Source organism: Podarcis vaucheri (assembly GCF_965113315.1).
Source record: "Podarcis vaucheri genome assembly, chromosome: 15".
NCBI classification, from domain to species: domain Eukaryota; kingdom Metazoa; phylum Chordata; class Lepidosauria; order Squamata; family Lacertidae; genus Podarcis; species Podarcis vaucheri.
The window spans coordinates 41,017,624-41,034,677 of NC_138753.1; the positions used below are offsets into that span (position 1 = coordinate 41,017,624).

General features: G+C 43.3%; 1 protein-coding gene across 4 annotated transcripts in view; it reads left to right on the forward strand.

Annotated features, from left to right (window-relative positions):
- The first annotated feature begins 1,788 nt into the window (after positions 1-1,788).
- Positions 1,789-17,054, forward strand: part of LRRTM4 (leucine rich repeat transmembrane neuronal 4) — a 414,996-nt gene continuing 399,730 nt past the window's right edge. For 2 of the 4 annotated variants that reach the window (XR_014213840.1, XM_082200445.1), the window contains exons 1-2: positions 1,789-2,745; positions 4,962-6,557. Coding sequence is in view for 3 of the 4 variants with exons in the window: in XM_082200445.1 (XP_082056571.1) it covers positions 2,742-2,745; positions 4,962-6,514 (1,557 nt within the window). In the remaining variant the exon portion in view is untranslated. The remainder of the gene's footprint in view (positions 2,746-4,961; positions 6,558-17,054) is intronic. The other 2 variants (XM_082200443.1, XM_082200444.1) reach the window with 1 other exon arrangement.

Sequence of the window (17,054 nt, forward strand, 5' to 3'; positions counted from 1 at the left end):
GATTACAAAAATAATAATTTTAAAACAGTATAAACACATTGTAAACACAATTTTAAAATCTTCTTTCAACCAGTGATCTCAAGGTTGCCATGAACCCTCAGATCACTGGTTAAACATATAATAGATATTCCATTAGATGTTGGGTTCCATTTGCCTCCCAGTTTGGATTTTTACATGTTGTCATATAAACTAAAGCTGCTTTATATTGAGTCAGACCACTCAACTATCTAGTCCAGTATTGTCTACCCTGAATAGTGTGGTGTTTCATAAACTAAGGCAGCCTTTGTCAACCGGGTGCCCTTCAGATGTTTTGGGCTACAATTCCCATCACCATTGTTGGGTGGGGATGGTAGGAGTTGTCCAAAACCACGAGGAGAGCTCCAGGTTGAAGAAGACTCCACTATGGTATCAAGTGGAGAGGGGTCTTTTCCAAATGTCCTACCCATGGTCTTGTTACCTTGACGATGCCATGGATTTTTTTTTATTGCATTTATATTCCACCTTTTTTTTTCAACCTAAGGACTTCAAAGTGCCATACATTGAATCTCCACAGCAACCCTATGAAGTAGGTTAGGCTGAGAGGTAGCGACTGGCCCAAGGTCACCCAGTGGACTTCATGACTGAGTGGGGGTTTGAACTCTGGTCCCATAAGTCCTAGTCCAACATCCTAACCACTGCACCACACAAGATTGCACCTGGGACCTTTTGCCTGCAACACAAGCTAATTCCATTGATTGCTGGCATTCGCCTCTTGGGGGGGGGGGGCAGAAGGGCCAAACATAGAATCATAGAATCATAGAGTTGGAAGAGACCACAAGGGCCATCGAGTCCAACCCCCTGCCAAGCAGGAAACACCATCAGAGCACTCCTGACATATGGTTGTCAAGCCTCTGCTGTGTGATCCTGTCCTCTGGGGTGTTAGCCACCCCTCCCAGTTTGGTGTCATCTGCAAATTTGATCAGGATGCCCTTGAGTCCATCATCCAAGTCGTTGATAAAGATGTTGAATAAGACCGGGCCCAAGACAGAACCCTGTGGCACCCCACTAGTCACTCTTCTCCAGGATGAAGAGGAACCATTGATGAGCACCCTTTGGGTTCGGTCAGTCAGCCAGTTACAAATCCACTGAGTGGTAGCAGAGTCAAGACCGCATTTTACCAGCTTCTTTACAAGAATATCATGGGGCACCTTGTCAAATGCCTTGCTGAAATCATGACACAACAGGGTCCATATTAACAAGTGTCCATGATTAGACATCTTGAGTTCTGTGCTATATATCGATTTGTTTCTTCCACCCTTTTCAGTGCCTCCACGGTTCAAAAAAGCTGCTTTTAATACAATTTCTTTTTAGTCCATGAGTGATGCCTTTCACACAAATTATGAATCTGCAAACAGAAAGCTTTCCCATGCACCCCGTTCCAGTCCAAGTGATGAAAGAAAAATAGAGCAAGGGAAGGGGGGGTCAGAATTACAATGCTGGGGGTTTAAAGTTGGAATTCCCGATTTTTCGATGGGAACCTTGCAACGACAATTAAAAAGAAAAAGGGAGAAGTGAGGGTCTGAGTCATTTTGAAGCTGTTTCCAGCCAATGCAAACAAATCGGCGGCATCACACATTTAGTAATAATCTGGGCAAGGTCCAGAGGTGCTGAAGTGTGTGGCTGTGTGGGGAGGGAGGGGAGCCGGTGCAGAAAGGAGCGTGGGGGTGGGGGGGTGGGCGTTGAAATAGCACGCCTGTGTCTTTAATTCCCTTCCTGAAAGAAGGAAGTCTGCATAGCAATGACAGCCTCACTTGTTCGTGCCTTTAATATGTGATCTGTTTTCTCCAGTGGAGGGCACTCAGTGTATCGCAAACTAGAACATTAGCACCAACAAGCTCCTGAGCATCCTCGCTGTCTGAAAAGCCTTCTGAATGAGTACAGGAGAGCAGCCACTCTCTTCCAGCACAGCTCACCAAAAACAAAAAAGCCCAACAACAACAAGAACAGCAAAAAGAGGGAACACTTTCAACCTGACCGGCTAAATGGAGAAAACTAACCAGCTCAGCTTTGAGTAAAAGCGGGTGGCGGGTCTGGTGGAGGAGGAGGGGGGGCGGGTTGACTTCTTCTACAGCTCTGGAGGCCTGGTGGCATCGTCGCCCATCGCCGGGGACCTGCCAGAGGATGGATTGCTGTGCCTGGGAATGGCAGGGGGCAGCCGCCTGAAGAGGGCTGCTCGGAGCCGGGCAAAGCTCCCTGCCCTTCTTTCTCCTCCAGAACTTGCTTTCCCTCCGCGGTCCGCCGTCGCTCCGGCACTGAACCTTCCCCATCGATGCTCATGGCTCTCCGGCTGATGTGCTTCATGGCTCTGAGAGGTTAACAAACCTGCCCACCCCCACCCCCCACAACACCCGCTCCATTCCTCTTCCTGCCCCATCACTCATACCCCATCCTCCAGTCCTGTATCCCCCTCCCCAACCCCCCCTTCATCCCCATCCCCTAACCCTCCCCCATCTCCCCTAAATTCTTTTTCGTCCCCCTCCCCCCTCTCTCGGGAACTTTGTGTAGGTTCCTGGCATTCACGCCGGATGGCGGTGAAGTAGGTGGCAGCTGGGCTTGTGTGTGACATGAACATTGTGATGGTTTAGAGGAGAGGGACCGACTTGGAAGGGGGGGAGAAGAGGAAGAAGGGGGAAAACCATCTTCACCAACAAGAAGCAAAACAGCTGGAAGGAAAAGGGGACACAGTTGCCGATGACAAAAGGATGGGTAAGCGAACTTTTCCCTATCTGTAGGACAGCTGCATAAAGAGATATAGATATATATAACGTGTTTGTGTCACGGCATCGCTCGTGCCTTATTTCGCCAGGTGACTCACTTGCTATTATATTTTTAGCTTCTGTGTTTTGTCCCTTCCTGCCCTGCTCCGTTTCTGTCCCTGCAGTGTCCCTTTTTGTGATTAATCTCTCGATGCATGTCCTTACTTAATTGATACACATACATCCTTTAGTTATACATACATCCTGGAGTGATTTTGCTCTCCCATCCACCCCCACCTCCTCCCCCGCTCCTGCCCCAGCTCTGCTTCTCTTTTGCTTCCCTGTCCACACATAAGTAGATAAATGCATGTTGCATCCCCATCCTGGATTCGCCGGGTTTCATACTGAGCAAGCTTTTCTGGGGGGCATCTGAATTTTTAGCCCTTTTGCTGAATGCAGGAAGGCAAAGTGAGGAAGAGGTATTTTGCTGTAGACCTGCGTTCAGGAGGGCTGAGTTGGTATCTGAGAGGGGGGGGAGACACTCCTCCCAAAATATATGCTTAGATCTCCAGCAGTCATTTGATAGCTGCTCCTTCCCCACCCCCTCCAATTGTGACAGGTTACATTTCCCCCTCCATCTGTAAGCCAAAAAGCATTTCTATTTGGCTGCTGTTCCTGTCTTAGGGGCAAAAAGAAAATAACAGAATTTAAATGAAAAAGCCTTGCCATTGAAGTGAAAGATTAGAAACAAGAGTCAAAAGATCTTTAGATTAGGAATACTTCCTTGCTCTAACACACACACACACACACACACACACACACACACACCACTAACACACACAGCGTATCTCTTGATTTCAACCAGGGACATCAGAGAAAATAACTTCTCCCTCTCTGTCCTGTCCCTTTTCTCCCCTCTCTTTCCCACTCATCCTAATAATAATAATAATAATAATAATAATAATAATAATAATAATAATAAACTATTTATTATCGAGAAGACAATAGCTCTTTCTCAAAAATTCTCCTGATGAAAAAATGCCGTTGAATCATCAGAAAGATTACAACTCTGGAAAGAACCACTGGCTCAAAGATTATTGTAAGGGCTGAAAAAGTCTCTCTCTGCTCCCGGCTTCACCACACACACTTTGTGAATATACATGCATGCAAGACCCTCATAGTTATTCAGAAAACATGGGCTATGGGGGCTGCATGCACACTGAAGCGTTACAGTACAATAAGTTGCTGGCGTGTGGAATGTATAATATTAAAATTGGCTAGAATCTGATGCATATCTGACTCAGTTTTGCTCTGTTGCTGCTAGGAGTATGCCATTCACATCAAGCTAAATGAATATTATTCTGCAAACATCTGTCATATATACACATACACTAAAATAAACCCATGCCACTGTGCATTAAAACATACCTGCAGGTGATAGTTATCACTATATAAGCAATGATAAATGAAGATAGATATGCAAGTGTGTTACGATTATTAGGAAGCCCTTTATTTATTAGGATGCTATCTCTGAGACTTCCTAATACACACCAGGCATGCACACCAATCTACCTTTCTGCAGGCTTGAATTATTTTTTAGCTCACATGAAAGAATCCTACCTTGCACTCTGTTGGAAGATCATTTCAACATTATATATATATGCATAGTTTTGATGACTACTAGTTTGCTATACTATAAAGATCAGTTATAAATTTGGGTTGCTAATTCATAAGGGGTCGATGGGACCTGTACTAGCAAGTTGGTTTATTAAGAAACCTCCTGCTTCTTCAGGAACTATGAACAGCCCTAGAGTCAGTCATTTTTCCTTCCAAAAGCTATATCACAGTGACTTGACAAATACGTTTATTGTGAAAATCCCGGCATCCTAGGAATAAGGGTGTTCTGGTGAGATGTAGCTTGCTGATGCACATGGGGATGAGTCAAAAACAAGTGGAAGTGGGGAGGGCTAAATTCCTCCTCAAAGGTCATAAATCAAACCAAGGTAACTGAATAGTGTGGTGGTATATATGAACTGGGAACAGCAGAAGGAAGAAGAAACAGAAGAAGGGATAGAAGAGTAAGCATTTCCAGGCAAAACAAATAGGGAAAGAATCGGTAAGGAGGCTAGACTTGCTCTGTGTTATTAGAAGGTCCCACTGATGAATCCGGAGCCTCTGGTTTATTTGGTTTTACAATGTATGTTTCTCATCTTCTTAATATTGCAGGTTTCCATGTAATCAAGCAGCTGAGAGGCATGAGTGCAGTGTTGGTGCTCCTCCCTACAGTGCTGTTTGTGACGCTCACCGGGGCTCAGCGAGCTTGCCCCAAGAACTGCAGATGTGATGGCAAAATTGTGTACTGCGAATCTCATGCATTCAGAGACATCCCTCAGAACATTTCCGGAGGGTCTCAAGGCTTATCGTTGCGGTACAACAGCATCCAGAAGCTTAAGCCAAATCAGTTTGCAGGCCTTCACCAACTCATATGGCTATACCTTGACCATAATTACATCAGTTCCGTAGATGAGGATGCCTTCCAGGGCATCCGTAGGCTGAAGGAATTAATTCTGAGCTCCAACAAAATTACCCACCTGCAAAACAAAACATTTCACCCAGTCCCCAACCTCCGCAATCTGGACCTGTCATACAACAAGCTACAGGCACTGCAGTCTGAGCAGTTTAAAGGTCTCCGCAAGCTCTTGATCTTGCACTTACGTTCAAACTCATTGAAAACCGTTCCGATTCGAGTTTTCCAAGATTGTCGCAATCTCGATTTTCTGGATTTGGGCTACAATCGCCTACGGAGTTTATCCCGCAATGCTTTTGCTGGCCTCTTGAAGCTAACGGAGCTCCACTTGGAGCACAACCAGTTTTCTAAGATCAACTTTGCTCACTTTCCACGTCTCTTCAACCTCCGCTCAATCTACTTGCAATGGAATAGGATCAGATCCATCAGCCAAGGTTTAACGTGGACTTGGAGTTCCTTACACAACTTGGATTTATCAGGGAATGACATTGCAGGGATTGAACCTGGGACGTTCCAGTGCCTGCCCAACTTGCAGAAACTCAACCTGGATTCCAACAAACTCACCAACATCTCTCAGGAGACTGTCAATGCCTGGATTTCTTTAATATCCATCACTCTCTCTGGAAATATGTGGGAATGTACTCGGAGCATTTGCCCTCTATTTAATTGGCTTAAAAGCTTCAAAGGAAACAAGGAAAGTACCATGATTTGTGCAGGCCCAAAGCATATCCAGGGTGAGAAAGTGAGTGATGCTGTAGAAACCTACAACATTTGTGCTGAAATTCCAGTCGTGGTGACTGAAAAGCCCTACCAGGCCCCTAAAACTCAGCAGAGGCCCATCTTTGTTCCAAAGCCTACTCTTCCCAAACTGGAAGACTATCAGCCAACCTCTTTTACAGCAAATCCTTCTCCAGATTTCCCAACATCTGGACCAGAGCCAGAGTATGAGCATGTTTCCTTTCACAAGATTATTGCTGGAAGTGTGGCCCTCTTTCTATCGGTGGCTATGATTTTGTTGGTCATCTACGTCTCCTGGAAGCGCTACCCGGCCAGCATGAAACAGCTCCAGCAACACTCTCTTATGAAGAGGCGCCGGAAAAAAGCTCGAGAGTCTGAAAGGCAAATGAACTCCCCTTTACAGGAGTATTATGTGGACTACAAGCCGACAAATTCCGAGACCATGGATGTATCGGTTAATGGATCTGGACCCTGCACGTATACCATTTCTGGCTCCAGGGAATGTGAGGTATGAACCATGATCCTCCTAAATCCATTTCTGCTGCTGGGAAGGAGAGGTAAATGTTCGAAGCTCTCGAGGTGTCTCTAATCACTAGAAAGATTAATGAGCCTTTTTGCTTTTGGGTTTGCCCAGTGTGAAAGGTTATTTAATTAAATTACAGCAATCAGGAAAGTGACTGTGGTTATTTTCAATAGTTCAGTCCCGAAAGGGGCTTGTTCAAGTCTGAGATGAGGTTGGAATAAACAGCAATGATGAAGGCATTTAGGCCTGCCTTTTAGCCTCTAGCCATTTTATGCTGGTTCAAAGTTGTTGGCCTCACGGGCATTACTGCTGCCACACCCTTGATATCAAGGGGGGAAGTGAATAAGGCTGCATTTTATTAGTCTCTAACAGGGGATGAGAAACCGAGTACTTAAACACCCTGGTTTTGCCTAGGGCAGTGGGGGGGGGGCATCAGTACAAAATCCCATGGCTTTTCTGACCTATTTCAAATGAATTATCAAGCAGAGGACTTTATGAACTTTCCTCCCAGTATTTTTGTCCTAGTTCCTCAATGCATTTAGGAATGTGCTTTAAAATCTCCTCAGAATGCAAGGAACGGAAATGTTGTGTTAAGTCCTTTTAAAAGTGCCTTGATTTAAATGTGGATTTAAATGTGGTTCTAATTTTAAAAAAATCAAAACTCAAATAAGCATTTTTATTTTTTATTTTTGCTGAAATTAAGAACTTGAGAAGAAAACAAATAAAGCTTCTATTGGCAGGCACTGCTTAATGCCTCATGTGTCAATTTTAGATCTGCAGGAACCAGTCAACAACTCTGTTTCATTGGAGTCCATTTGTATCAGGTGGATGTTCTGGTTTATGTTTATACAGTATATTTTGGCAGGAATATTTGTTGCTGCCTTAGAGACAGGCAGCTCCACAGGAACTGGGGACCCACAGCTTCATAGGGGGCTTGTGGGGGGGGGGAGAATGAAGAGCATTACCGTAATTATTATTATCTTTGTGCACCTTGGCACCATGGCACTTGAATGCTGAGAACACTTCCTTCCCTCTCTGTTGATTGACACTAGACTGACTATGTTGTGCAATAACCTTTACCCAAATCTGTCAGACCAATGTCCACTTTTGTGTGCAGAAAGTTGGGTGTAACCTAAGATGGGCACACTCTGTGATGGATTGCTGTGACTATGCTGCAACATTGACTCTTTGGGCTTCTTATGCCAGCACCCTTAGCTAATATGTGCACTGGTGGAATGACAACTGGGTTCACAACTGTAGGAATTGACTTTCTTCATTGTAGTTGGCATTCTATTTGGATGGAATTCATTTATCCACACACACACACACACACACACACACACACACATATATATATTCACAATTTTAACAGGGTATAGTGACCCTACCATGGAATGGAGTGAAAGGACAGAAGGATATCCAAATATTTTATAATTTTAAGTATTTTTTCTGCCTGTTTGACAAATGTTCTTCTCTATCAGGTTTTATGTCAATCTATTCCCCCCCCCAAAAAAAAAACTCGGAGAGAGAAACAAGCCTATAAGTCCTGCTCAGAGCCCACTGAACTCAATGAATTACTCAATATGAGTTTATTGGGGCTTAGGTAATGCTCATAGGGTATATCAGATGCCATGCTTGACAGATCACTGTAGACTGAACTTGTTCAGTGTCAACAGAGTAAGAGAAGGGGGTCTTCCTCAGGGACATAGAATGAGTCTAGGATATTTTTCTTCCATGTAGAAATGAAACAAGATGATACAACATTAAAGCTTGTAGGAATCAAAGGCCAATCCCACTGTCTCATAAACAAATCAAAGGATATGTGTTGCCTTGTAAATGTTGTTTTAGGCTTCTGCTGCAAATGACTTCTTTGCTAAAAGTACCAAAGTAACATTTAAGCTAAGACTAAAGACCATTTGCTCTTTCCCATAGCAGTAATAATAATTTTCTAAAGGCAAATACAGGATGCTCTTTGGTAGCAAGTGCAAAACCTTATCATGGGTCCTGGAGGCAGTGATGAGAGCCGGCTGGCAGGCAAATTGCAGTTGGACAGTTGTATCCCCAAAAGCAATGAGCAGATCAAGGGCATTTCTTTCAAATGTGTGTAATTAGGTGCCTGTGTTTTCCTTCAATGCGCTGATGTAATTTTGAAGAAAGGAGAAATGCAACTGTAAACTGACTTTTACAACAACTACTTATGTATGGCATTTGAGGGATAGAAAATTCTCTTCTGTCATATGTACAGTAAATGAGTGTAAAAAAGGGACGTGGGTGGCACTGTGGTCTAAACCACTGAGCCTCTTGGGCTTGCTGATCAGAAGGTTGGTGGTTCGAATCCCCGTGATGGGGTGAGCTCCTGCTGCTCTGTCCCAGCTCCTGCCAACCTAGCAGTTTGAAAGCACACCAGTGCGAGTAGATAAATAGGTACCGTTGCAGCGGGAAGGTAAATGGCATTTCCGTGCACTCTGGTTTCTGTCATGGTGTTCCGTTGCACCAGAAGTGGTTTAATCATGCTGGCCACATGACCAAGAAAACTGTCTGTGGACAAACGCCGGCTCCCTCAGCCTGAAAGCAAGATGAGCACCACAACCCCAGAGTCGCTTTTGACTGGATTTAACTTTCCAGCGGAACTTTACCTTTACCTAAATGAGTGCAAGTTTGATAGGATTTGCAGTCAGTGGCATATCTGGTTGCAGACCAGGTTCCATGCTTCAGTGGCTAGTACCCTCTGTTACACCCCTCCTACAAAGATGGGTCTCTGATTAATAAGGCAGGCTGCCATTTACATTTTCCACAAATCCCATTTTTCACAATCCCTGAAACTACATCATGGATATTGCAAGAAAATAAACTGCCACTATGTAAGCTAGGGGCCCAGGCACTATACCTATATATTACCCCTTATACATCCAGCCAATCACTGTTCTCTTCAGGAAAAGGAGTCCTGCAGGTACCATCTATCTGATCAGGAAGTCTCCATACAAAGTAGGAACTTGACCTTTAGTGTGATGGCACCTAGCCTTTGGAACCCCCTCCCACTATATACCAGCCTGGTATTGTCTCCATTACTTTTTCAGCACCTGTTGAAGACCTTTCTTTCCCCAAAAGCCTTTTAAGTGGATATTTTAATCCCAGTCTGTATCTGTGTGGGACATGAAATTTTATAACTGTTGAATCGCTTTGGGATATTTTGTGGGATGTGATTCAGAAATGAAACGAACAAACAAATAATAAATAGGGCATGACAAAGACTTAGGGAATGCGAGAAAAGCGAATGTGCTCTTACTTCCTCATGGCCCTTGAGTATTTGCATTTGACAGAGACAAGATATCCCAGATATAAATAGCTTCATTAAGCTGATTTGCAACTGAAAAGGCTCTATCACAAAAGATAATGAAATGCTCTTATTGTATCGAGCCAGAATAAGTAATCTGGCCAGGAATTTCACTTTGTCTGTCAATATTGTCCTTCTAAAGCCATAAATCCTGTCCACCTTTATGGGTCTTAAAGCCACAATGTATGCAGTGCATAGCTTGTGACCCACTAAGCCAAACCCAGCTTACTTGCCAAATATTATTATTTATAGAGAGATGTAGCTGTAAAGATTCAGTGCTATATCAGCAGTGCATGAGATATGACTTGGGAGAGCCCTACTGGATACCCAAAAACCATCACCTTTTAACTGCCCTGACTTGACAGTAGAAGGCAGTTAAATGTTAGTCCCTTTTGGCTCATCCTAAGAACCCTTGAGGATTCCTATCAAATCATGAACAAGCTTTAAAAAGAATGCTTGAATATATGCCTTCCCTGTACATTCCCTACATCAAGTAGGGGGAAAACATCACCTGGAAATGGGAAGGTCAAGCTTTGACACAGATGATGCTCAAGGTATCAACCATCCTGCCATTGGGGAGCTTGTAGTTTTCAAATATGAACTGCCGTGATTTCCTAAGAGGAAATTATGTTCTGTGTATAACTTCCAGCTAAGGAGAGAGGAAAGGGACGCGGGTGGCGATCAGAAGGGCAGCGGTTCCAATCACTGCGATGGGTTGAGCTCCCTTTGCTTGGTCCCTGCTCCTGCCAACCTAGCAGTTCGAAAGCACATCAAACTGCAAATAGGGAAGGTAAACGGCGTTTCTGTGTGCTGCTCTGGTTCACCAGAAGCAGCTTAGTCATGCTGGCTGTACGCCGGCTTCCTCGGCCAGTAAAGCGAGATGAGAGCTGCAACCCCAGAGTCATCCATGACTGGACCTAATGGTCAGGGGTCCCTTTACCTTTAAGGAGAGAGCTAGGATGTAAGTCCTCCACACTTTTCTGCTACCTGCTCAAGAGAGGTAAGGCTCAGAGAAAAGTGAGGTTTATGTGAAGCAAAGGGGGGTTATAAGCCCCATTTCAAGTCAGGCTAAGGTAAAAAAGAAATGGACCCAAATTAAAATTGAGCCAGAATTTTTGAGTGGACAAATTTCATATTTAGAGCCCCCCATGCCTCCAGTGTGTTGTTACCAGTAATAGGACACAAGCCATGTGCAGGCCACAGATGAATCATAATTACTGAAAGGTGAACATTTACCAACAATAATGGCCAATGCAAAATTCTTTGATGTGCTAGAAAATGCAATTGAGATTTGGCAATTTTCAACTGGAGTTCTAGAACTTATACCAAGGATCTAATTTGGTTAGCAACAATAGACTCTATGTGCTCAAAATAAATAGAATTTGTGACTAAACTGTTATATGCAGAAGGATTGTGGTTTAGAGTGATAAGTTTGCTGAGATATAAATCACTTGGTCCACCTGAGGTGTACTAAGCACAGAGGTGCCCTGATGAAGGAGGGGAGAAGTAATACTGCAACCTCCTATACTAGTACTGAGCGCAGAATTATAGCCCCAATGCATAATTCCTTAATGTAAACTGTAGGTATCCCAGACTGTATCATGCAAACCTGCTTTGACCATGATTAGTGCTAAAACTATGGTTAACAAGGATACTGTTGCAGTTATAATGTTAACCATAGTTCAAATCAGAAAGGGAGAAGGGAATCTTGCACAAGAAAGGGGAACCCATGAACTTATGGTAAATTTCTAATCTCCTAACTATAATTAAATAGTCTCTAACTGCCCCCAAAATGCTGGGACCATCATGCAAACCCTTAAGCCATCATGGCTTCTAACTTTGTCATGCAGAGCCCTGAACTCCCACTGCCCTAAAAAAAGAAAACCTCAAATCTTTCTCCACTTTTTCATTCATTGCCCCTTCCATCTCCTGGCCAGGGAAAGAGAGAAGCAGCAACCTACTTTGGGTTCTCATTTGCATGCTCTTATGAGCTGCGCAGCAACATTGTGCACAAAGGGAAGAGTCTGCTCTGCATCTAAACCTCTTAGGATCAGCCCAGGTTCTTTGCATTGCTGCCTCCCCTTTCATTGCCAGTTTTGTTTGGGAACCAGAAGTGTCATTGAGCCACCGCCACCTGTGTGGGTGGCAGGCGTTTCTTCTTTGTCTGCTGTTTGGGAGAGATGTAGAGAAATATGTGGCTTAAAAGGAACTGGACTAGATTCGTAGAGAGGAAGGGGATTTGGGAAGATGGGGAAGGGTCCACTGAATCAAAAATACTTCCCTTCAAAATCCCCTTCCTGCCTGGCTTCTCGCATGGACAGGAAAAAGGCAATGATCTCTCCCATGAGCTGAAATGGTGGCACCTTCTGAAATCTGAAATGAGTTTTCCTGTTTTGTGCATTTGGGTGAAGGGGAGTCCCAGGGCAGCTGGGAGAGAGGTTGCCTGTGCCGGATGTATGTGCAGCTGATCCATCCGGGATGCTGCAGTTGTTTATACATGCATAATTTGCTCAGAAATTGGAAATACTGAAAAAAGGGAAGTTTATGTATTCCCATACTCAAAAGTTTATATGTTCCTGGACCCCAAAATAAACGCTGGGATTATTTATTAAATTTGTTCACAGGATAAAATCACAATGTAAAAACACAATTGCAAAAAAAATGGATGTTCAAAGGTATTCTGCTTCCAAAATACTCATAAATGCATGATAGTCATGAATGCATAAATAATCATAAATGCATATTCTACACACACAAACACACATTTAGTTGTATTTATTGATTGGGGTTTCTTTTTCCCTTAGGCTTTCCTAAATGCAATACATAAATTCAAAGATTTCTGTGCTCAAAATATTGCAGTTTTTGATGTCTCCTCTAATAACTTTAGTGGTTGACCAGGAGGAAATGCACAAGCAGTGATACTGATGTAGAATAAAATGTCCCTACTTTCATCTGAGGAAAGTTGGAAGGTTTGTAATAATTTGGAATCAGCAAGCATTGTACATGCACTAAGCTTTTCTTATAAAGAGATGAAGTAAGTAAAGCATATGCTTCTATATTTGCAATTCCTTAGTCTTACTAATATATATCATCTCATGTATTCTGTGCAGGAAGAGTGGTATATTTTCAGCTCATGTCAGTAATAAATCACCACCCATTCCCTTCTCACTGCTAAATATGATGCCTGGCTGTTATTTGTATCTCTTCTATTACAGCTAGACAATTAGGGTTGCATGGAAGCAACTTCTTATTCTTTGGCGATCACTCATAGCCAAGTAAGATTGTCTTCCATGAACATGGTCTTAATAGTGAGTCTATAAGTGACTATTGAGGCCAATTCTGGATCCACATTTCCTTCCATAGTGGGGACAAAGGTTTCCGGGCAGAAGTTGATCACAGTGAGGGTTTGCCAAATGTGCCTTCTTCTTAGCACATTTCTCCCTTTCGTCCTGGTTTCAAGTGTCTTCAAAGTCCATGACACCTTTGATAAAGGCTTTTCTTCAAATGGAGGGCTTGCAGACCAGTATTACCCAATAGTTGGTGTTTAAACTACATTTTTTTAATATTTGCCTTGAGGGAGTCTTTAAACCTCTTTGTTGACCTCCTGCATTACGCCTTCCATTTTAAAGTTCAGAATAGAGTAGTTGCTTTGGAAGATGATAATCAGGCATCCAAACAACATGACCAGTCCAACGAAGTTGATGTTGAAGAATCTTTGCTTCGACACTTGTGATCTTTGCTTCTTCCAGTACACTGACATTAGTTTGCCTGTCTTCCCAAGTGATGTGTAAAAATTTTCAGATCATAGGAACATGCAAGCCCATTCAACATGACAAGGTGATGATCCAGCAAGTGAGATGAAAGCAACTAATATAATGATAGTAAGACATTGCTCAAATGCAGTGCTTTGCTTGAATTTAATATTGTTTGTCTCCATAGCTACCAAGTTCCAGTAATAAAAAGGTAGATCTACACCTTGTGGTACTAAAGACATATGGAATATAGGTCCTGCCTAGTAACTTAAGCAATGAATCAAAGGGTGGATAACTGTAAGAACTGGACATGGGATATGGGTACATGACATATAGCTGGATGGATAGCTATACAAACACACACACTTTTAAATAAGCAAACATGCAAGGCAAAGGTACCTCTTAAGTATGTTTGGAAGGAATAGTATGTTGTAAGAAGGAATCATGAGTTGGTTTTTACAAAGTGGAATCATATAGACAGAGCCGTCTTTAGCATATGCGTTGCTGGGGTGCAAAAATCCGCCCAGCGCCCCCAAATTTAGTTAAGCCCCCAAATTACCATATTTTTCCATCTGATGCTCCCATGGATAAGGACCCACCCCATTTTGGGGGACTCAGTTTTAAGAAAATGATGAGAGATGGCCCAAAGTTGTTGAGCTTCTCTCCCCCCCCCCCAACAGCTGCAGGCTAGATCATTTCCCGCAGACAGCGGCATCGGGGGAAGTTGTGCGCCCGTCCGCCCACCAGTTGGCGGGAGCGCAACTTCCCCCAATGGCGCTGCATGTGGGAAACACAGCTTCTCCCCCTCCCCCCCCCCACAGGTAGATAGTTAAGAGCTTAGGCTGCTTCAGCGGTGGGCGCCTGGTGCCACCCAGGATTCAGGGCTTGGGTGCCCCGCACAGCCCTGCATATAGATCAGGGTAATAAAAGAACTTTCCCTAATAAAGCACCTGTGTTTTCATGGACAAGGTTTTCTGGTTGTTTCAATTGTGTGTGTGTGTGTGTGTGTGTGTGTGTGTGTGTACATGCCTGCTATTGAGCTCATCTCCTGCTTACGTTCATCCCAGAGGTTTCTGTCTGACCTCTGTAAAAACAGGATGCTGGAGCAGATGGAGCTGATTCAGCAGGGCTCTTATGTTCCTCCAAAGCCCCCCATATCTTTATTTTTTGGATGTCTGAGGATTCCCCTTGTTTCTTGCAGAGCAAAGTAGTCAACATTCCTTGCAAAGTCAAGATATGTTAATTGCTGTTAACTCTGGTCAATGATTTTTAAAGGGCTCGAGGAATTATTTTGATATGAAAAGCAAAGGTGAAGGACATTTGACTCGGCCCTTGAAATATATAGGAAGGCTCTTGTAGGTGGACAAATCTCTAGGCATTGGTCATACTTTCTGTTCACGTAGGTGAACTCTGGTGCTAGCCAGTTGTTCTTCCATCCAAGTCCTTATATCCAACACAGCAACTGGTGTGTGTGTGTGTGTGTTCAGTAGCATAATAGGAGCACCTGTTTTCATTGCTTTTGGTAAGGCTTGATGATATTTGAGCTTTCCTAAGAAATTTGAACTCTCAAAAACATGACCCAAGATCCCTTAGAAATAATTGTTCTCCATTGTTTCCAGTTGTGGAAGCACAAAATTGGAGGAGAGCGAAGAAAGGAGATGACACCAGTGTACAATCAGCACAAAAGAAAGAAGGGGGAAAAACCTGCTTTGCTTTTCTTGCAAAGTAATTGTGGGAAGATCAGTATTAGTTTCTGGGTTAACATGACACAGGCTGTCCTTCCCCGAAATAATGCAGTAGTCATAATCTCACTCACCCACACACTCAAATAACTGGGCACATATTGTTTTAAGATTTTTACATATTTAGTCTAACTTTTCTTTTATGCAAATTAGATGTCATAATCATATATAGCATTTATGGCTACCTAGAATATAATTTTAAATCATAATAATTATTATTTTTTAAAATTAATTGATTTAGGCATTCTCATACAAAATTAGTACCTTGCAGCTTCATATAATCAAATCGTATGCATAGCACCCAGGTTCCCATTCTAATCAAATTTTGAGATCCAGGTTTGAGATAAATTTGCAACCCCTGATGTGTGAAGAATCTCTGTACAACCTCGGACACAAGGAAAATACTCTGTTTCAACTCAGGTGAAACAATATCTGTTCATATTGCTGTATTCTGCTCCTGTTTTCTGAGTGGTAAAACATTTCAGGGGCACAGTGCTTACCTGACTTTCATTTCTTTTGGATTCTTATCGGTGTTTTGGAATATTTGCATTTGTTTGTCTGCAATGTGCAGGTGGTGTGTAGGCAGGGGCACAGCTTAAACCTGTCAACAGCCAGCTAAAGTCCACCACTCCTACGTCAGATACTAGGGATGCTTACAAAGCCCAAAATACAGCTCTCTGTGACTTTCTCTTTCTCAAAACTTCAGTTTTTGCATTTTAGGACTTCCTTTCATGTAACAGGGAAGCAGGGTAAGCATGAATTTTTTTTATTCTGACCATCACTGCACCTTCTTGGGTCATCTTGCCTCTCATTGAGATGTTGTTGTTGTTGTTTAGTTGTTTAGTCGTGTCCGACTCTTCGTGACCCCCTGGACCAGAGCACGCCCGGCACTCCTGTCTTCCACTGCCTCCCGCAGTTTGGTCAAACTCATGCTGGTAGCTTCGAGAACACTATCCAACCATCTCGTCCTCTGTTGTCCCCTTCTCCTTGTGCCCTCAATCTTTCCCAACATCAGGGTCTTTTCCAGGGAATCTTCTCTTCTCATGAGGTGGCCAAAGTATTGGAGCCTCAGCTTCACGATCTGTCCTTCCAGTGAGCACTCAGGGCTGATTTCCTTAAGAATGGATAGGTTTGATCTTCTTGCAGTCCATGGGACTCTCAAGAGTCTCCTCCAGCACCATAATTCAAAAGCATCAATTCTTTGGCGATCAGCCTTCTTTATGGTCCAGCTCTCACTTTCATACATCACTACTGGGAAAACCATAGCTTTTACTATATGGACCTTTGTTGGCAAGGTGATGTCTCTACTTTTTAAGATGCTGTCTAGGTTTGTCATTGCTTTTCTCCCAAGAATCAGGCGTCTTTTAATTTCGTGGCTCCTGTCACCATCTGCAGTGATCATGGAACCCAAGAAAGTAAAATCTCTCACTGCCTCCATTTCTTCCCCTTCTATTTGCCAGGAGGTGATGGGACCAGTGGCCATGATCTTTGTTTTTTGATTTTGAGCTTCAGACCATATTTTGTGCTCTCCTCTTTCACGCTCAATAAAAGGTTCTTTAATTCCTCCTCACTTTCTGCCATCAAGGTTGTGTCATCTGTATATCTGAGGTTGTTGATATTTCTTCCGGCAATCTTAATTCCGGCTAGGGATACATTGAGATACATCACCTGAATCTTCTTTGGTGATCACTTGTAGCCAAGTA